Source organism: Theropithecus gelada, chromosome 13, assembly GCF_003255815.1.
Source record: "Theropithecus gelada isolate Dixy chromosome 13, Tgel_1.0, whole genome shotgun sequence".
Lineage (NCBI taxonomy): Eukaryota > Metazoa > Chordata > Mammalia > Primates > Cercopithecidae > Theropithecus > Theropithecus gelada.
The window spans coordinates 62,832,984-62,855,319 of record NC_037681.1 but is presented as its reverse complement, the minus strand read 5'-3'; the positions used below and the strand labels follow the sequence as shown (position 1 = coordinate 62,855,319).

Here is a 22,336-nt window from a genome sequence, read left to right as displayed (position 1 = left end):
GGACATGAACTCATCCCTTTTTATGGCTGCATAGTATTCCATGGTGTATATGTGCCACCTTTTCTTAATCCAGTCTATCATTGATGGACATTTGGGTTGGTTCCAAGTCTTTGCTATTGTGAATAGTGCCGCGATAAACATATGTGTGCATGTGTCTTTATAGCAGCATGATTTATAATCCTTTGGGTATATGTCCAGTAATGGGATGGCTGGGTCAAATGGTAATTCTAGTTCTAGATCCTTAAGGAATCGCCACACTGTCTTCCACAATGGTTGAACTAGTTTACAGTCCCACCAACAGTGTAAAAGTGTTCCTGCTTCTCCACATCCTTCTCAGCACCTATTGTTTCCTGACTTTTTAATGACCACCATTCTAACTGGTGTGAGATGGTATTTCATTGTGGTTTTGATTTGCATTTCTCTGATGGTCAGTGATGTTGAGCATTTTTTCATATGTCTATTGACTGCATAAATGTCTTCTTTTGAGAAGTGTCTGTTCATATCCTTTGCCCACTTTTTGATGGGGTTGTTTGATTTTTTCTTGTAAATGTGTTTATTTTTTTTTTTTTTTTATTTTTTTTTTTTTTTTTTGAGACGGAGTCTCGCGCTGTCGCCCAGGCTGGAGTGCAGTGGCGCGATCTCGGCTCACTGCAAGCTCCGCCTCCCGGGTTCACGCCATTCTCCTGCCTCAGCCTCCTGAGTAGCTGGGACTACAGGCGCCCACCACCGCGCCCGGCTAATTTTTTGTATTTTTAGTAGAGACGGGGTTTCACTGTGGTCTCGATCTCCTGACCTTGTGATCCGCCCGCCTCGGCCTCCCAAAGTGCTGGGATTACAGGCGTGAGCCACCGCGCCCGGCCGAAATGTGTTTATTTGTAGATTCTGGATATTAGCCCTTTGTCAGATGAGTAGATTGTAAAAATTTTCTCCCATTCTGTATGTTGCCTGTTCACTCTGATGGTAGTTTCTTTTGCTGTGCAGAAGCTCTTTAGTTTAATTAGATCCCATTTGTCAATTTTGGCTTTTGTTGCCATTGCTTTTGGTGTTTTAGTCATGAAGTCCTTGCCCATGCCTATGGTCTGAATGGTATTGCCTAGGTTTTCTTCTAGGGTTTTTATGGTTTTAGGTCTAACATTTAAGTCTTTAATCCATCTTGAATTAATTTTTGTATAAGGTGTAAGGAAGGGACCCAGTTTCAGCTTTCTACATATGGCTAGCCAGTTTTCCCATCACCATTTATTAAATAGGGAATCCTTTCCCCATTTCTTGTTTTTGTCAAGTTTGTCAAAGATCAGATGGTTGTAGATGTGTGGTATTATTTCCGAGGGCTCTATTCTGTTCCATTGGTCTATATCTCTGTTTTGGTACCAGTACCATGCTTTTTTGGTTACTGTAGCCTTGTAGTATAGTTTGAAGTCAGGTACTGTGATGCCTCCAGCTTTGTTCTTTTGGCTTAGGATTGTCTTGGCAATGCGGGCTCTTTTTTGGTTCCATATGAACTTTAAAGTAGTTTTTTCCAATTCTGTGAAGAAAGTCATTGGTAGCTTGATGGGGATGAATCGATAAATTACTTTGGGCAGTATGGCCATTTTCAGAATATGGATTCTTCTTATCCATGAGCATGGAATGTTCTTCCATTTGTTTGTGTCCTCTTTTATTTCACTGAGCAGTGGTTTGTAGTTCTCTCTTTGAAGAGGTCCTTCACGTCCCTTGTAAGTTGGATTCCTAGGTATTTTATTCTCTTTGAAGCAATTGTGAATGGGAGTTCATTCATGATTTGGCTCTCTGTTTGTCTGTTATTGGTGTATAGGAATGCTTGTGATTTTTGCACATTGATTTTGTATCCTGAGACTTTGCTGAAGTTGCTTATCAGCTTAAGGAGATTTTGGACTGAGACAATGGGGTTTTCTAAATATACAATCATGTCATCTGCAAACAGGGACAATTTGACTTCCTCTTTCCCTAACTGAATACGCTTTATTTCTTTCTCTTGCCTGATTGCCCTGGCCAGAACTTCCAACACTATGTTGAATATGAGTGATGAGAGAGGGCATCCCTGTCTTGTGCCAGTTTTCAAAGGGAATGCTTCCAGTTTTTGCCCATTCAGTATGATACTGGTTGTGGGTTCGTCATAAATAGCTCTCATTATTTTGATATACATCCCATCAATACCTAGTTTATTGAGAGTTTTTAGCATGAAGGACTGTTGAATTTTGTCAAAGGCCTTTTCTGCATCTATTGAGATAATCACGTGGTTTTTGTCTTTGATTGTGTTTATGTGATGGATTACATTCATTGATTTGTGTATGTTGAACCAGCCTTGCATCCCAGGGATGAAGCCCACTTGATCACAGTGGATATGCTTTTTGATGTCCTGCTGGATTTGGTTTGCCAGTATTTTATTGAGGATTTTTGCATTGATGTTCATCAAGGATATTGGTCTAAAATTCTCTTATTTTGTCGTGTCTCTGCCAGGCTTTGGTATCAGGATGATGTTGGCCTCATAAAATGAATTAGGGAGGATTCCCTCCTTTTCTATTGATTGGAATAGTTTCAGAAAGAATGGAACAAGTTCCTCTTTGTACCTCTTGTAGAATTCGGCTGTGAATCTGTTTGGTCCTGGACTTTTTTTGGTTGGTAGGCTATTATTGCCTCAATTTCAAAACCTGTTATTGGTCTATTCAGGGATTCAACTTCTTCCTGGTTTTGTCTTGGAAGGGTGTATGTGTCCAGGAATTTATCCATTTCTTCTAGATTTTCTAATTTATTTGCGTAGAGGTGTTTACAGTATTCTCCGATGGTAGTTTGTATTTCTGTGGGATTGGTGGTGATATTCCCTTCATCATTGAGATGGATCCTTCTATGTCCTACTCATAGCATTTTTGCTGTAGGTTCTGGGCTACTCATTCCTGACTGTGAAATAAGGCTTAGGCTAAGCTGATGGCCTAGACACGGGGATGGTACTGGGGACCAGGACTCCTCACTGCAGCCTACAGCCTGCCCACAAGGGGGGCTGGGAAAATGGCTGTAGCCTTTTTGGAGGATAATTTGACAGTATCTAACAACATTTAAATGCACATCTTTACCGATCCAGCAATCTCACTTCTAGTATAAGAATGTAAAGGCATATGTGCAAAGGCATATGTATACATATACACACACACACACACACACTTTTTTAGAGATAGCGTTTCAGTCGGTTGTCCAGGCTGGAGTTCAGTGGTGCTATCATAGCTCACTGCATCCTTGAACTCCTGAGCCCAAGCAGTTCTCCTGCCTCAGCCTCCTTAGTAGCTAGGATTACAGGTGCTCACCATGCTCAGCTAACTTAAAAAAAAATTTGTAGAGATGAGGTCTCACTATGTTGCCCAGGCTGATCTCAAACTTCTGGTCTCAAGTGATCCCCCTGCCTTAGCCTCCCAAAGCACTGGGATTACAGGCATGAGCCACCATGCCTGGCCCAAAGGTATTTATTATAACACTAGTTATAGTAATAGAGTGGAAAACAATTGTTGATAAGTAGGAACCTGTTTAAAATAAATTATGTCACATAAAAATGGGATATATTGATAAGGTGGGTGTGTTCATGCACATGTGCATTAGAATGTGTGTGTGTGTGTGTGTAAAGAGAGCAAGACCTTGAGACATACAAATATCATTGAGAAAATGGAAAATTGTAGAACAGCATAACAACATTTTATTTTGGAAAAAAATAGTACTTAATATGTCTATATATAGACATAGATACTATATGGATGCTATAGATATGAATATGGAAAGATACTACATTTAGCATAACTATAGAAACAAAAACCTCACCATGTTTGTGCCAAATCATTTACTCACAGAGTTTAGCTCTGGAATGGTGGGAGGATCTCTCCTATTCCTACTTTACTTTACATGTTTCATGAGAAGGGAGGATAAGGGGGTGGAAGGATAGGTGTTTTGCTTTTATTTTTGTATTTTTCTGTATTTTTCAATATTCCTATAGTGTGTTGCTTTTGTAAAAAAAAATAAAAATAAAAAAATAAAAAGATATTTTTAAAAAGCAACCTTGGTAACATTTGTAACTATGTTTAACTTTATAGGTTAATAGGTTCAAGGAACACAGACCAAGAGATGTAACCCATAAGTAGCTGAACTGAAACCCTTCCACTGTTCCATTGCATAGTCTTTGACAGAGGCAAGCCAGAAATAACAGTCTGTGGCTCCGCCTCTCTGTTCAGAAACAGCAGCACCTGGCCCCAGGGTCAGCTGGGGAGACAGTGGGAAGATCACAGCAGTGTAAGGTAGCCACCTGCCTTCCAGTCTTGGGGCTTACATAAGACACCATGGTGGCAGGTGGAGGTGGACTGCAGAGGGCTTAACAAAGGTACGAAAGTGTGTATGTGGATGTGATGTGGTTACTTTTTTTTTTTTTTGAGACGGAATTTTGCCCTTGTTGCCCAGGCTGGAGTGCAATCTCGGCTCACTGCAAGCTCTGCCTCCCGGGTTCAAGTGATTCTCCTGCCTCAGCCTCCTGAGTAGCTAGGGTTACAGGCATATGCCAGCACGCCTGGCTAATTCTGTATTTTTAGTAGAGACAGAGTTTCTCCATGTGGGTTAGGCTGGTCTCAAACTCCCGACCTCAGGTCATCTGCCCGCCTTGGCCTCCCACAGTGCTGGGATTACAGGTGTGAGCCACTGCACCCAGCTGATGTGGTTACTTTTGAGGCAAGACTGCCCAGAGCCTGTGACAGCTGGGGAATTTCTCCTGGAGAAGCAAGAGTGCAGATGGATGGATCTTGAACTGATCTTGAAGGAGGAGAACTGAATGGGGATGCTGGGGGAGGGGGTCAGGCAGCGCTCGGGGCCCTAGGGACAGCATGATTAAAAGACTCTGAGGCCAAATGAGCCAGGGCTGTGCTGGCACTGTAAAGACCCTGGCCTGGCAGGAAATGAAGCAGAAGTTCAGGGAGACTGGAATAATTAAACAGGAAATATGGTAACGTTTTTTGCCTTGACTTCAAAGGTAGTACATGTTCATTAGAGTATTTGTACAGAAAAGCATAAACCAAACAGAAAAATCACCATTTAGAGATGATCACTGCTGAAAATTTTTGGCATATGTCCTACTGTACATGCGCCGTTTACCGTCTGCTGTGAGAGAGGCTGCTTGTTATTCTCCGGGCCACTCAACCTTCATAATCAAAGATCTTCACTCTCACTGGGCATAGCATCCACTTTCTCATCTCCCTTGCAGTGAGGTATGGCTGTGTGATTAACTTCTGGCTAATGGATGTGAGCAGAAGGGATGTGTACAAATTCTGGCTCATGCCCTTAAAGGATGGGGGCTTGCCCCCTATGCCCACTTCTCTCCTCCCCTGACAGCTGTGATGACAGGAGCTGGAGCAGCCATTGGAGACCATGAGGCAGATGACAGAGGGACAGGAGGGGAGGAGCCTGGGTCCCTGACCCTGTGGAGACTCATCAGCCCTACACTCCATTAACTTCTATCTTGTTTAAACTACTATCATTTTGACTTTTGATTTAGCATTTGAAACTGTATCTTAACTAATACTCCTGTTTAGATAAAAATGTATCAGTATGTTAATAAAATTTTCCAATAGCAAGAATTCTACTACAGCATAACTTTGTAATGGGTTCAAAATACTCATTTTGCAAAAGGATCATAATTTATCAATTGCCTATTTTTGATCAGATAGTTTATTTGTACCTTTAAAAATTTTTTACCACAATGCATATCCTTGAAGATACATCTTTGGATATAATTATGATTATCTCTTAGCACGAAGTCATGGAATTTCTGGGAGAAAGGATTGACATTTTTTTTTTTGAGACGGAGTCTCGCTCTGTCGCCAGGTTGGAGTGCAGTGGGGTGATCTCGGCTCACTGCAACCTCCGCCTCCCGGGTTCAAGTGATTCTCTTGTCTCAGCCTCCTGAGTAGCTGGGACTACAGGCATGTGCCACTATGCCCAGCTAATTTTTGTATTTTTAGTAGAGACAGGGTTTCATCATGTTGGCCAGGATGGTCTCTATCTGTTGACCTCGTGATCCGCCCACCTCGGCCTCTCAAAGTGCTGGGATTACAGGTGTGAGCCACTGCACCCGGCCAGGTTTACACATTTTTAAGGTTTTAAATTCCAGAAGGAATATCAGAACTATATAAAGTGAGTACAGATTCCTCCGGACCCTCAATAAATGTGAGTGTCAGAGTTAACATTTTTAAAACCCTGTAAATCTACATTTTTCTTAGGACTTAGAAAATTAGGCCAAAAAAAATTTAGACTTGATAGGCATTGGGGAGCAGATTCTTTTATTTGTTTTTTGTTTTTCTTGACATAGGGTCTCATTCTGTCTCCCAGGCTGGAGTGCAGTGGCACAATCATAGCTCACTGTAGCCTCGACCTCCAGGGCTCAAGTAATCTTTCCACCTCAGCTTCCTGAGTAGTTGGGACCACAGGCATCTGTCATCATGCCTGGCTAATTAAAAAAAATTTTTTTTTTTTTTTTGTAGAGACAGGGTTTCACTGTGTTGACCAGTCTGGACTCAAACTCTGGGGTTCAAGGGATCCTCCCATGTTGGCCTCCCAAAGTGTTGGGATGACAGGCATGAACCACCACGTCCAGCGGGGAACAGATTCTTAATGGGGGAAACTGTGGGGAAAGAAGAAGGTTAGGAGAGACATTTCTGTGAAAAAAGTAGGAAACAGACAGGATAAAGGTAGAGAAAAGAGAGAAGTCAGAGGTGGAGTCTGGGCCTATGTCTGGGAGAAGACATGTGGAGGAAGAACTAAGCCCTTCAAGTGGAAATGCAGAGTTGCTGTTCATCCATTTGCTTAACAAATATTTACTGAGCTTCTGCTCTGTACCAGGCAAGAGAGACACAGTCCCTCCTTTCATGAGCTAACCCTCCAGAGGGGGAGACAAATAATTAAAAGGTAAGCAGGCCAGGTGCGGTGGCTCGTGCCTGTAATCCCAACACTTTGGGAGGCCAAGGTGGGAGGATCACCTGACCCCAGGAGTTCAAGACCAGCCTGGGCAACATGGTGAATCCCTGTCTCTACAGAAAATACAAAAATTAGCCCAGCCTGGTGACAGATGCCTGTAGTCCCTGCTGCTTGGGAGGCTGAGGCAGGCAGGGGAATTGCTTGAACCGAGGAGGTGGAGGTTGCAGTGAGCCGAGACTGCACCACTGCACTCCAGCCTGGGCAACAGAGTGAGACTCTGTCTCAACAACAACAACAACAAAAAATCCTAAGTAGTAAATTCATAGATACAGAAAGTAAAATGGTGGTTGCCAGGGGCTGGGAGGAGGGGGAAGTAAAGAATTGGTGTTTATGAGTACAGAGTTTCAGTTGGGGAAGAAAAAAAGTTCTGGAAATGGATAGTGGTGATGGTTGTACAATAATATTCTTAAGGCCACTGACCTGTATACTTAAAAATCGCTAAAATGGTTATATGTATTTTCGTACAAACACACACACACGCACACACAGCTTTGTGAAGAAGTCAAGGGTGGATAAGCCAAGCATGGCGGCTCACACCTGTAATCCAAAAAATACAAAAATTAGCTGGGTGTGGTGGCACACACCCATAATTCTAGCTACTCAGGAGGCTGAGGCACGAGAATCATTTGAACCTGGGAGGTGGAGGTTGTGCTGAGCGGAGATCATGCCATGGCACTCCAGCCTGGGCAACAGAGCAAGACTGCCTCAAAAAAACAAAAAAACAAAAAAACAAACAAACAAAAAACCCCAGAAGAAAAGAAGTCAAGGGTGGTGTTCTATTCCACAAAGAAGTACAACTCTTCTTGTAATAAAGTGTATCATTTTTGAGTCTTCAATATGTGCCAGGTAAGCAATTTATTAATATATATTATTTTCTTTTCTTTTCACAATAACCCTGAGGTAGGTACTATCATCTGCATTATACACAGAAGGCAACTGAGGCCCAAAAAGTTAAGTTCCTTGTTCAAAGTCTTGAGCTGATAAGGTGCAGTCAGGGATGGAATCTGGCTGGTTGGCTTCAGAGTGTAACCTTTAGCCCTCTTGCTGCATCCTCTTTCTAGTAAAAGACAGACACAGTAGCTGAGTAGGCAGCAACTCTTGGTAAGGAGCTAAATGCAGGTTCTGGGAAATGTGGGCACCAGCAGTCTTGCATTCATGGGACTTGGATAAGTCAAAAACATTTTTTGCTGAGTTCTGGATTTCTGCACCCTCCACAGGGATTTTTTTGAGCAGGGACGGTGGTTCCCTGCACTTTCCACAGCACGCTATAACACACCGTCACTTCTCCCCTGCAGCCCCCCTCCCTTTTCTTAGAACCCACTGCCTTTTTGACATGAAAAATGTACTATAATGAGTCTACTGGCTAATTAATTAAAAGGGAAAGAAATCCCAATCTTCACATATGAAATGATTAATTACATAAGCATTAACGCCTCTGCACACTCAGAATGGCACGTCTTCAATTTAAACTTTTCCAGCACATTATTTTCTGCTGATGTGTGTGTTTTATGCCCATACAAGGCCAATTTCTCATACACCCCAGCCCATTTCACAGCAAATGGCCCCAAATGGTGTTTATCCTGCTCATTAGGAGCCTATATCAATGAAGCAGGCCTGGCTGAGCTGCCTGTCCAGGCCTGCAGAGCCTGGTCTGGTACATCTGCTCTCTGCACCCTTCAGCTGCCTGGGACATACCAGCCCCCACCCCACTATTTAGGGCCTGGCTGCTGCAGGGTGAGTCCTTGGTGCTTTTCACAAGGCCAGGGCAGAACTCTGACATCAGAGAGTGCTGTAATGCAGTGCTTGCCCTTTATGGATTTTTAAAAGCTTATTGTTTGGCCCAGACACGTGGCTCCCAGCTGCCTGCTTACTGAATCTTTCCCTTGTTTGTTCTTAACCTGAAAAGTCTCATCTCCCTCTTCCTGCCCTGCTTCCCAGAGCTTGGTCTGCTGCTGCCCACCTATGTCCTGCTTAAGAACCCTTTACTTCCCCTTACCTGTGACATCTTGGCTTGACCTTTGCCCCTTTCAAGGGGTGAAGCCAGGGCTTCAGGGCCTGCTCCATGGGGCTTGCTGGGGGATTGGGCTGTGGGTGGGCAGTCAGAAAGACTTGTGTACTGCTCCTTCCCTCGTGCCCGCTGTCTGAGGACAGAGGCCACTTTATCTTCAGGGGATTCACCCAGGCCCAGGGGTGGCACTCAGATCTGCGGATATGAACTGGTTGCTGAACAAGCAGCAGCACATGAAACATTTCTCAGAGGAATAGGTCGCCACGTCACACATCAGAAATGTTGAAATGCAGTGAGCTGCTGGATAGAGTGGTTGCCTAAATTAGGGTGAGAAACCTGACCTGTCATTAGCGATAGAAGAACTTGCCTATGCCTCTGGCTATAAAAACTGTAATATGCCGGGCGTGGTGGCTCACGCCTGTAATCCCAGCACTTTGGGAGGCCAAAGTGAGCGGATCATGAGGTCAGGAGATCGAGACCATCCTGGCTAACATGGTGAAACCCCGTCTACTAAAAATACAAAAAATTAGCCGGGTGTGGTGGCGGCCACCTGTAGTCCCAGCTACTTGGGAGGCTAAGGCAGGAGAATGTCGTGAATCTGGGAGGTGGAGCTTGCAGTGAGCTGGGATTGTACCACTGCACTCCAGTCTGGGCAACAGAGCGAGACTTCGTCTCAAAAAAAAAAAAAAAAAAAAGAAAAAAGAAAAAACAAAGCTGTAAGATGATGTTAGAAGCCTACAGAGGCAAAAACCCTATGTGGCTAAAAGATGAAGCTATTAATGGTGAGCACATGCTGAGGATGGCACTTCCAATCTCCAGAAGCATATAATGGCATTTTTCCCACTGAAATTATAAAAAAGAAAAGCTATTATGGTTCAACATTTAGACAGGAAATAAGGCACTTTTCAAAACAAATTGAAATTATTATTTTACTCCTGTAGTCTGAACTTATTAGCAAATAAGGTGGACTTCCTTCTTCTGTTCTTATTGTTTTTTTTTTTGGCTTTTGTTTTTTTTTTTTTTTTGAGACAGGGTCTTGCTGTGTTCCCCAGGCTGGAGTGCAGCGGTGTGATCTTGGCTCACTGCAACTTCTGCCTCCCAGGCTCAAGTAATCCTCTCACTTCAGCCTCCCAAGTAGCTGAGACTACAGGCACGTGCCACCACACTTGACTACTTTTTTAAGGTTTTTGCAGAGACGAGGTCTCGCTATGTTGCCCAGGCTGGTCTTAAACTCCTGGGCTTAAGCAATCCTCCTGCCTCAGCCTCCCAAAGTGCTGGGATTACAGGTGTGAGCCACTGCACCCAGCCTGGATCTCCTTCTTTTAAGACTTGGACAAATAGGAAGGTTGCTCTTACGTTGGCTTTCTCTTTCAAACCTTAATCTCCTTACACATGTGTTAGCCAATATAGCCACTAGCTGTATGTGGCTATGTTTAAATTAAAAATTAAGTTCTTCAGTTGCACTAGCCACATTCCAAAATCTCAGTAGCCACATGTGGATGGTGGCCACCATACCGGCCAGCACAGACACAGAACATGACCATCATCAGAGAACATACTATTGGACAGCACTGCTCATCTACTTTATTGTTGAATTTAACTCTGCATTTGTGGTAAAACTTATTGAACAGCATTTTTGCATCCTGTAAGGAATTTAACACCAGTGAATCTTCTACAGGGTTAAATGATGTTGTTTCTTTATTTCATGGCCTTTCTTAGAAATGAAAAGTTCCCCATGGTTTTCTTTTACTTTTTCTTTTTTTTTATTTTGAGATGGAGTCTCACTCTGTTGCCAGGCTGGAGGGCAGTGGCGTGATCTCGGCTCACTGCAACCTCTGCCTCCTGGGTTCAAGTGATTCTCCCGCCTCAGCCTCCTGAGTAGCTGGGACTACAGGTGCCCGCCACCACATGCAGCTAATTTTTTGTATTTTTAGTAGAGATGGGGTTTCACTATGTTAGCCAGGATGGTCTCTATCTCCTGATCTCGTGATCCACCCGCCTCATCCTCCCAAAGTACTGGGATTACAGGCATGAACCACCGCGTCCGGCCTCCCGATGATTTTGTAAATCAGAGGTCTGCAAGGCCAGGAGATGGTATAAGTGTCTGATGGCAGCAGATCAGCCTCTGGCCTCCTTCCGCCAACTGCCTCACTGTTCCAGGGCCACTGCTGCCGTCCCCTCCTAACTGCCCCAGTTTCATCCACCCTAGCACCCTTTCACCTGACTCTACCCATTTTCCCTGGGGACCATCCCCTTATGGGGAGGACAGTGTCAAAACTGAGCAGCCTGCAGAGGCCCGGCCCCGTAAGGGCGTGGTAGCAAGGTTCCATTTGTGCCCATGATGGGTGCTGAACAGCTGCAGGCCTCCAGTGGCTGTCAACTCATGTGACATGTGATGTCAGCAAGGGAATTTAACGGAAATAGATTGGAAAGAAATTCCTTCCTACAATATTTGCAATCAATATAAACATAGGTTTGGTCTTTTTTGCTTTGTTTTTAATTCTGAGGTGCAAAATCCTCACCAAGAGTTATTCTTCTTGCATCATTTAACTTAGAATCCTACCGGGCTACTCACCCTGAAGCTTGCAGGATACATGACACTTTTACAACCCACCGGAAATGAAGTGCTAGTTGACTGACAGCATTTCTCTTAGAAGAGTCTATACCACCCCTCCCCCAGCTCTCTAATTTGATCAGCTCCTAGAGTGTACTTAGCTGGAGATGGACAGCCCCTGGCAGTCCCAGAGCCTGAAGAAAGTAGGCCTGGTAACCTGGTTTGGATTGCTATGGTTAAGACCTTGTCCTCCACACTAAGTGTTGGCTGGGCAGGCTTTCAGAACAAAAGGCAAAGTGCCTCTTGTGGAGACCTGCAAGACCCTCCCGGGGAAGGCATGATTTGAAGGCCTATGGCATCCACTGGGTCTCCTAGGTCTTCTGCAGGACCAGCTCTGTCCTTGCTGGGGAAGTTTCCTTGGTGCCTGTTTGTGTTGGGGGTAAAGCCTGAAAAGCACCATGTACAGGCAGTCTCATTAGCCTACTGAAAAGCAGTAATACTCCATTGTTTGTGGAAGAATCCTTTGCAATTAGAGCAAGCAGAGGAGAAATTATTAGGGAGCTAAGTTATTAAATCTGTTCCATGGAACATTAAAAAAAAAACAAACACAAAAACCCCCAAGCTCATTTTCCTGAGAGAAAATTTAATGCAATCTCTCCCTCTTTTAAAGCCACCTGATGCCACCATGTTAGGCCTGTAGCAGCAAGCTGATGCCCAAAAAGGAGGACATCACAGTGCTATGCCACAGAGAACAAGGCTGGGACGTGTGCCAAGCAGGACAATGCAGGGAAGCCAAACACAGTGGGAGAAAACACAATAAAGTGAGACCCACCCGGATGGTAAACACAGCAGCAGAGCTACACACATACTTCCCTTCTGGGAGCAGTGGGGAAAGCAGCCAGCGAGGTCAGGAGATGGATGGAAACTGCTGGGGATGTGGGAAGCCTGGGGCACTAACTGGAGTTGTTATTGCCTTGGTAAGTCTAAGAGCTACCATTTACTGGGTGCTTGCTATGTGCCAAGGTTGGGGTCTACTGGAGAAGAGGACTGAAAGATTTGGCCAAATCCTACTCCATCCAGTCTGCCCAGTTGCTACAACTACTAGTAATAACAGTAACTGCTGCAGTTTAATGAGTGCTATTACGTCCTAGGCATTCATATGAATAAACTCAATTCTCACAAAGTAGGTATTATTCCCATTTTATAGATAAAGAAACTGAGGCTCAGTGAAGAATCTTGTGGCAGATACATAAGCCACTAATTAAATACTGCTGATAATTGGCATCACAAGAACTTTCAATTCACTGGGTTAACAAGGTCCTCATTGCACAATGGTGGAAAAAGGAAAGTGATTTTTATGATGAGGGAACAGTTGTGAGCTTTTTAAACAATACACACTGTTCATATTCAACTGTTACCTGTGTTATTCATATTACTAAATCATTTATTTTGACTAAATGGAATTGCTTTAGAGAGACACTTAATGTAACCCATTCTTTAAATTTACAGAGATTTTTGTAATGCTCTCAACGTTTCTTTTTAGTGGGTGTGGGAGAGCTGGGGACAGGAAGGAAGGTGGGGTGTTAAAAGGCAAACATAGAAAAGATTCTTCATAAAAAAAGAAAACACATCTAGAAATGATTGCTCCATAAACAAAACATGAGTGCACACAGCAATTTCATGTTCTTGTTCCACCCACTCGGTTGTTCTTAATGATTCAAGAACAGAACTGCCTGGGCAGATTTACAGGCTCTGCGTTCCTGACATCTGTGCCGAAACAAGGCTATGTGTGTTACAGAGTGTTCGCTTCTTCCCAGGGGGAGAAAACACAAACACCTTGATTTGATTTTTACCTTTGCCATGGTTTAAATTAAAATAGATGTGGTTGTTCTCCAATATGCATCTGTGGGCTGTTAGGGTATAGGAGTGGTGCCAGGGAAGAGGACAGGGTAGCCTTGCAGTTTGGGGGTGGAAGAGATGTGAGGATCATACAATGAAACGCCAGCAATCCTGTCTGCATTGGGCTCTCCCTGCTGTCAGAAAGCTGAGCTTCAGCATAAGTCTTTTGCTGGAAACCTTTGGGTTGATTGGAATTGCTTTTCAGCAAATTTCTCCCCTGGCTCAGAGTGCCAATCGGTGATCACTGGAGGGCACAGCCATGCTAAGGGCAGGCATGTGGCTGGAAGTTCCAGGCCCAGGGCCAGTGCCCCTTGACTTGGGCTTTCCAAGTTTCTCAGTTGTGCTTTTGGGAATGTCATACCCTCTCCACTTCCCTTTCTTTTAAGGAGGAGATTTGCCTTCCATTAGATACTTTTCACTGATTGATAACTTCCTCCTAGTTTTTTTTTTTTCTTTATAGGTTTTGTTTCCTAGACTACAGACCTGTCCATTTCTCGGAAGAAGACCCAGGCTGACTTCCCCAGCCCTCCTCCCCAAGTTAGCCATTTTGGAATCACTTGGCAGGCTGTGCCCAGGCACTAGTGGACACACGCTGGTACCTTTGCTACGTGGTAATATGTGGCTAATCCTCTGATTTAGAACATCATTTCACCTCTGAGACTCAGAAGGGGGAAGTAACTTATTCAAGGTAACTGAGCTTATCAGTAGGAAGATCTGGGATCCAGACCCAGGTTAGTCAGGTACAGCCTGTGTTCTCGTCACCCTCTTCAGAAGGCGATCTTAGGGCTATGACTTTCAGTTTCTATGGAGCAGAAACTAAAGAAATGCCAAATCTCCACGATCTGAGAATCTGAGGAGAAAGGGGAAGCAAGTGAAATTATGTATTTGGCATTTGGAAGTGATCTGATTTTTAAATTTAATGCAATGCTAAAAGATTGGCTGGTATTTTAGTGGGATACCCAACTCCTCTCTTTGGTCTTCAAGTTTTACACAGATTCCTTATCTTTGGTGGCTGTTTTCATACCAGGATCCACCTGACAGCTCTAGTCTGACTGTCTCACAGCCTTAACTAATAGTTACTACTTCTGGGGAAAGGAGACTGAAGAGGAAAGAGCAAGAGAGAGAGAAAGGGAAGGGGGCTGGGGAAATGGAAAGATTTGTAGATTACAATTTTGATTATAACTAGCTAACTTTATACAAACATAAACTAGACTCAAAACTCTAATGTTTTACATCATGCTAAATTAAATTTTGGCCTATATCAGTGACTAGAGATCCAGTTTTACTATTTTTACAAAATGTATTTCCTATATAGACTTCCAGGTATTTACATATTTTCTTTAAGCTTTTTCAGTACACACCATCTTATTTAATCCTTGCAATCACCCTGTAAACTGAAAATTTTATCTTGTGGCTAAGAGAGGTTAAGGAACTAGCCAAAGGTCATAAATCTAGTGCAGGGTTGGAATCTGGACATCCTGACCTTCAATGGCTAGCAGAGCACCCTATGTTTTTGTTGTTTGGAGATAGGGTCTTATTCTGTCACCCAGGCTGCAGTGCAATGGCACGATCTGGGCTCACTGCAGCCTCAACCTCCTGGGCTCAGGTGATCCTCCCACATTAGCCTCCCAAGTAGCTGGGACTGCAGGTGTGTGATCACGCCCGACTAATTTTTGTATTTTTTTCTTAGAGACGGGGTTTCACCATGTTGCCCAGGCTGGTCTCGAACTGCTGGATTCAAGTGATCCACTGGTCTTGGCCTCCGAAAGTGCTGGAATTACAGGTGTGAGCCACCACACCCAGCCCACCCCTTGCTTTGATACTGAATAGATTCAGTAGCTTTTCTACGGACAAAAAATTCTACTCCCTCAAAAGAAAATGATCCATTGACATTAGCCTCCTTAAGACCCAGGTGTGGTTCTTAATCTTCTTTCCCACTTGATCACTAATTTCCACGGCTGTCTGGGCACTGATGTAAGTAACTACCCAGAGTGGTTGCTCATTTCTCACAGCAATGTGTGGAGGTGATGTGTTTGTTCTTATTCATTTGTTCATTCATTCATTTTTTTTCTCCAACAGCCCTAGGAAGAAGAACCACTATAGTGTTAACTGTAATGGGCAGAATGGCCCTTGAGTCACCCTTCCTGTGGCCTAACACTTGGGCACTGTCACTTAAGAGGCCCCTCATGTCTACTCAGGGGGTGATTAAAGAACATTCTAAATTACCTGGTAATTTGGGGGTGTAAATACATGAAAGCATGTTTAAAATTCTAATTTGTATGTTTTTGGTGGACTTTGTGTAGTTTCTTTTTTTTGGGTGACGAAGTTTTGTTCTTGTCACCCAGGCTGAAGTGCAGTGGCATGATCGGGGCTCACTGCAACCTCTAACTCTTGGGTTCAAGCAATTCTTCTGACTCAGCCTCCCCTGTAGTTGGAATTACAGACGCATGCCACCATGTCTGGCTAATTTTTGTATTTGTAGTAGAGATGGGGTTTCGCCATGTTTGTAAGGTTGGTCTCAAACTCCTGATGTCAGGTGATCCACCCGCCTTGGCCTCCCAAAGTGCTGGGATTACAGGTGTGAGCCACCATTCCCAGCCGACTTTGTGTTATTTCTGTGTGTGTATGTGGGCTTACAGAACTCATGTATGCTCACTGTGAAATATTTCAACACTGCAGATGTATGTGAGGTAGAGAGTGGGAATCCTCAATGATGAGAAACCACCACCCATCCCCCAAACTGGAGGCCACTGCTAATCCTTTCATTCTATGCATAAGACAACACTGTGTGTACTGTAATTTTACAGATGATGTCAATGTAAAATAGCATGAATCTGGCTCTGGATCTCAACTTTTTTCTATGCATAATTAAGTGTATTTAAAATGATTTAAAATAAATTATGAGTCATACCTCAGCCTTTCTTAACCAGTGAGATGAAATGTGATGTGTCAAAATTGAGTTAAATCCATATTCTCCGTGGATGTGCTTTTGACTTGCACATAAGGAAAAGCAGGCAGGCAAAAGTGAGGCAGTTTCACACACTGTATTGACATTCAACAACGAGAAGGTCAGAGTAGAGAGTTGATGTCAATATGTTCATCCCGTACTGCAATAAAGCTGTCCCGGCAACTGCAATCCCAGCTGCCATTTTCCCTCCTTTGGGTGAGAAATGAGCCATTCAGACCCTCAGCTCTTTAGCTATGAAAACACCATGCTTTAAGAAAGATTTGGTTTTCAATATCAATATAATCTAGGTTTCAGGTTTGGAAGATGAAATTTCCACACCAGATACGGCTTTATTTGACAAAAAACAGTAAGAGATGACAGCTGAGATTTCTGCCACATGAAAATTACCGAATAATTGCATGGCAGGTGTCATCATTCTGAATATCATAAAGTGAGTTTAGCACTCCATTTTGCTTTCCAGTATTTTACTGGGGATGCTTTTCTTAGGGTTATCACTAGCAGTTTTAAATGTTGGGAAAAATGTAAAAACACAGTAAACATAAACAACAATGGAAAAGGTAACACTTCACGATAACATTGCCCTATGTATGTTCCATTTTCTCTCAGGGAAACTACCCTAGAATGGGCAGAATCCTTCCAAAACAGGAGCCCGCCATGACCTCAACTCCTACAGGCCGATATGTTTTAATTCTGCCAGACCCACTAAGTGTCAATTTTTAAAAAGTCGGGTTTGGAAAAAATGAGAGAATTTAAAAAATTAACAACTATTTCACAGTTGGTTCCTATCTCTCCTCAGTATTACCCAATTTATATTTTATGTTGGATTTCCATTCATTCCCCAAGCGCTTTCACAGAGCGGCCTGCCAGAGGCCGTTAGCACACACCCTTCACAAATGGAGAAGCAGCAGTATTCAGATTCACCAGGAGCTGGACTGGCATTTGCACTCACTCAGTTCACTTGGTGGCTGGCAAGCTTCTCTGCACTCTGAGTCGTGGTCACTTCCCTTCAGAATAGAATGTGGGGAACAACCTGAAGGGATTGTGATAAAAAAAGATTGTCTTTGATGTTGGGTGGGATATGCAAATCTGAATGAGAATAGGGTGCCTCAGTACTGTCAGAGTGTGCTGTGTTTTATTTGGGAAACGAGACAAAATCTTCCCATGATCAGCCATTCCATGTGACATCCCAACCCACACTCCGCTACTGACATTTTATCTCCCACTGAACAGCCCGGCTGTTGTAACATTTTCAGGATTCTTAATTTATGTCTTGCAGGATCTAAAATCAGATGGCAGGAACTTTAAGAAAATAACCAGTGTTGACAGGCACCTTATAAAAGAAGCTGGTACACCTTAGTGCTGCTAAAAGTTCGAGAATATTCTTTAGTTTCTTCTTCCACAATATGTCCAGAAGTCAGTGGGATGGAGACAGTAGCTGTCTGAAATCATTTAATTTCTCTTTTCAATCTAAACTCTACAAAAGACTTTTCTTTCACTCAGTATTTGCTAGCACCTGGGACTCAAGAAGGCTAATATCAATGGATCATTTTCTTTTGAGGTAGTCAAACTTTTTGTCTGTAGAAAAATCTTCCTGAATCTATTCAGTATCAAAACACGGGATGGGCCTGGCACGGTGGCTTACGCCTGTAATCCCAGCACTTTGGGAGTCTGAGTTCGGCAGATCACTTGAGCCCAGAGAGTTTGAGACCAGCCTGGGAAACATGGTGAAACCCCAGCTCTACTAAAATACAAAAAATTAGCCAGGCATGGTGGCACACATCTGTGGTTCCAGCTACCCTGGAGACTGAGGTAGGAGAATCACCTGAGCCTGGGAAGTCAAAGCTGCAATGAGCCGAGATCACAACCCTGCACTCCAGCCTGGATGACAGAGTGAGACCCTCTTTCAAAATAAAAATAAATAAATAAATAAATAAATAAATAAATAAATAAATAGGAAATCACTAGTCCCAAACCACTTATCCTTGGAGAAATAAGGACATAAACCCAAATCGCATGTTCTTTCCATTATATCACAATGCTGCTTTGTAAAAGTGGCAACCTTGGGCTGGCTTACATGATTCCGCTGAAACCTTTACAACGTATTGGCAGTGCTGCATACTTGGGGCTCTTGAACTTAGGCCTGCAACCAGGATGCTGGTGTACACCCTCACCTGGAGTGCTCAGCTTTGATCCTCCTTTTTTCAGAATGGCTTCATATCTATTTATTTGTAGCATAGTGCTTAACGTAGGAAGTCTTGAGCCAAATGCCTAGCTTTGCCACTTACCCCTGACCTGAGCAAGTTACTTAGCTTCTTCAGGAGTCATTTTCCTGTATTGTAAATGGAGATGAGAATAGCACTTACCTTATAGGATTGTTGTGAAGATTAAATGAGTTTAGGAAAATACTCTATATAGGTCTGTTAGTATCATCCATTAATTTGCAACATGATTTCATAAATGCATTTAGAATATGCCTGTGTAAACCTATGGTTAGATGATGAAGCTAAGAAAAGCCCTGGTCCATCCCTGGAGAGTAAGAAACTAGTATACTCCTTTTACACGGTACCTTGCACACAGCACAGGCTTAACAGACATATTTAAATTGAACTGAAGCGAATGCTACTAGAACTAAAAGCGGTAGTTCCAGATCTTTCAGGCTCAAGGTCCAGATTTTACAAGTGTTTCTGATCACCCTCCCCCTACCTCATTTATCGCAAAGAGCGGAGGCCAGGAAAAGGATGAATAACCAATGACCTTAAAACCCAGGTGAGAGTAAAAACCAGTTCTGATAAACTGTGTGACATTTACATCCTGGTACCTGAGCTTTAGGTCACTCTGTATGTGTAATTCCTCTGCACAAAGCCCAGGAGGCTACTTTTATATTATTGGGGCAAATCTCCCAACAGCCCTCGGAACTAAACAGCCTTCAGCAGGTGCTTCCAAATTTTCTTATTTGCTTCAACTCCCAGGTTGCCAGGGGAAGCTTGGCGACAGGTCTATACTACTGGGCAGACTGAGTAACAGCAGAATACTTCAAGAGGTGCTCTAGGTCGGAAGGAAATAAATGAGACTACGATCAAGTAAAGTTTGGTAAAGGAAGAGACGCCTTCACCCCGACGACCAGGGGGTGGCTCCGCAGCACAGACTCTCTCCGCTGGTGGAGTTCCCACCCGGCCTCGATATAGTCCCGCCCCTACCCAGACCACGCCCACCAATCACCGCCCTCTCCCTCCCAGGCCCCGCCTAGAGCCGGCCCCTCTTAGAGCCTGCCCCCCACCTGACTCCGACACTGCCGGGCTTAGTCCGCCGGGCTTAGTGCGTGAGGCGCTTGCGCATTTCTTGAGTTGTCGTGGCACTGCCCAAATCTAAATGGGGTAAAGAGGGAACTTCATATTTCCTACAGACTCCGCCACAGCGGCTTTTCGTGCTCTCTTAGAGCTAGTTTTGTCTTTCGTGATCCTGAGAACCCTGGCTTTTGGTTCCCCAATGCGGCTTAAGAGAGCAGGTTTTAAGTTAGGCGATCTTTGGGCAGCCCTAGTCCCGGCACCGGGTCCTTGCGCTGACTCTTGGGACCACAGCCTGGGAGGCGGGGTCCTTCTCTGGGGCGGTCGCGTTGGCAGCGCATGCAGGAAGCCGGACTCTGGGCGTCATGTACTACAAATTTAGTGGCTTCACGCAGAAGTTGGCGGGAGCGTGGGCTTCGGAGGCCTATAGCCCGCAGGTACGAGTGGCGCCTAGCCAGCTCGGACATCAGAAGTGGCAGCCCGAGCCTCGGCGACAAGCTGTCGCGGCGTCGGAGCCAGGAGAGGCTTCTGCCCGCTGTCGAGTTCGTTTCTGTTCTCTTTGCACCTTCCGGGGCCTCTCCACACCAGCGTACGGTGGTCACTGAGGTTTCTCTTTGTGTACCTGCTCACCTGGTGGGGCTGGCCTGGCGTGGAAGTTTGGTCTGGCACACTGCAGGGTCAAGGTGACCCCTGGGGTCACTTGTCTAAAAGGGATGGTTTGGGGGAGTCCCCAGTGTGACCCGAGTCAGAGGTTCGGCCTTCTCCCTCTCTTTGAAGACATCTGGCTTTCGGCCTCCCTGTCGTTTCTTTGTCACCTCCTGCCACAGCCCCATAGGCAGCCTAACTTGAGCACGAGATTAGAGAGCGGGGATAAAGGCTTTTAGGGAAACCGTGGGGCAGGGGGTTGGGGGGCTGTGATCTGGGTTAGGAGATTTAACAGGTTACTTAACACGTTCAGGGAGGGAAGTTGCATGCAGCGAGGTTGCACTTTCCCGGTTGTAAAATGTTTGACAGATGCTCATTGTTTGGGTAGTCTGAAAAGTATTCCATTTCACGCAGGTTCTGCCAATTGGAGTTTGAGTCTCCATGTGTTGTGGGTAAACGAGGGATTTTAGAGCCCCAGACGTGCCTTTTCAAATCATGGCGTTTTCCGCTTTAATTGTGTGACCTTGGCCAAGTTACTTAATTTATTGTGAACTCAGCTTCATCCAGGGCGGCGTTAGTACACTTTAAATGAGGTGTGTCAAGTGACCAACAGTTTGGGCAGGTGGTTGGTTCTGAATAAGTGTGAACCGTTCATCAGAAGCTGTCTGAGACAGTATATTCCCTCCTCATCCTCCTAGAGAAGTGTGGGAAGGGTCGGTGAGATACGCAGTTAGATTGCAGTAGTAAGGGACCCAGGTGGGGTGTAAAGGATACTCCTTTACTGTTGCTTCATTCTCCTTTTTCTGTGGGACACTGCAACTTGCCCCAAGAGGCAGATGTTTAAGAAAGATGTCAGACCTGGTACTATAGCTCACGCCTGTAAATCACAGCAGTTTGGGAGGCTGAGACGGCAGGGTCGCTTGAGCCCAGGAGTTTGAGATCACCTGGGGCAACATAGTGAGACCCTGTCTTTAAAAACAAAAACTAAAAAGCAGAATGATTCTAATCTAGGATAGGAAGGGCAAGTTTTTGTTGTTGTTGTTGTTTTGCGGGAGTTAATGGGGGAGTTGCGGTGGGAACGGAAAGGAAGAGTTTAGGGTTTATAAATGTTGAGCTTGTGATATGTCATGCTTGGTAGCAGCTAGATTTTTGAATATGGAGTTTAATAAAGTTAGATGTCTTCAGCCCATAGGTGGTAGAATCTGGTGGGTAAATTACCCAGGAAGTTTGTAGGGAAGAAAGGTTGGATCATAGTTAAGAGTACAGAAGCATGAAGGGAGGGTGGAGAAGGAAAATGTGTTTAAAGAATAGACCGGGTGAGAAGGGAAACCAGTGTGGTGTCACCGAAATCAAATTGGTAATGACTTGTAAGGAAGGAACAGTCAGCAGTGTTACACTTCTTTTACAGATTATGTGGGGAAATGACCATTTCTATCATCTGCTCCTATAAAGCGTATTCTTCAGTGTATGGATCTTAAATGTTACAGTTGGATGAGTTTGGACAAACCCACGCGCTGTATAACCACACCTCCCTCAATATACAGAATGTTACATCATCCCAGGAAGTTCCCTTGTACCCTCTGTCAATCCCTGCCACCTTCCTATTCTGACTTTTATCATCATAAATAGATAGTTTTCCCTTTTTTTGGACTTCATGTAAATGGAAGCAGCTCTCACCCAGGCTGGAGTGTAATGGCACAGTCATAGTTCACTGTAGACTTTCATTCCTGGGCTCAAGTAATAGTCCTCCTTTCGCCTCTGAAAATGCTGGGATTACAGATGTGAGCCACCATGTCTGGCTGCTAGCCTATTTAAATATTTTTGAGGTTAGTCCGTGTTGTACGTATCAGTAGTTAATCCTTTTATCCTCTTATTCTTCTGTAGGGTTTCATTTTATAAATATATCACAGTTTATTCTGTTAGTGGTAGTAGATGTTCTTTTATTTTTTAAAAATATTTTTTGAGGC

General features: G+C 44.1%; 1 protein-coding gene across 5 annotated transcripts in view; it reads left to right on the top strand.

The window, feature by feature from the left end:
• The first annotated feature begins 219 nt into the window (after positions 1-219).
• Positions 220-22,336, top strand: part of LOC112636926 (cytochrome c oxidase subunit 7A-related protein, mitochondrial) — a 47,857-nt gene continuing 25,740 nt past the window's right edge. For 2 of the 5 annotated variants that reach the window (XM_025405698.1, XM_025405697.1), the window contains exon 1: positions 20,015-20,161. In XM_025405698.1, the coding sequence (XP_025261483.1) occupies positions 20,090-20,161 (72 nt within the window). In that variant the 5' untranslated portion in view covers positions 20,015-20,089. Of the gene's footprint in view, positions 231-8,117; positions 8,131-12,409; positions 12,551-19,409; positions 20,162-22,336 lie in introns of those variants that run through there. The other 3 variants (XM_025405694.1, XM_025405695.1, XM_025405696.1) reach the window with 3 other exon arrangements.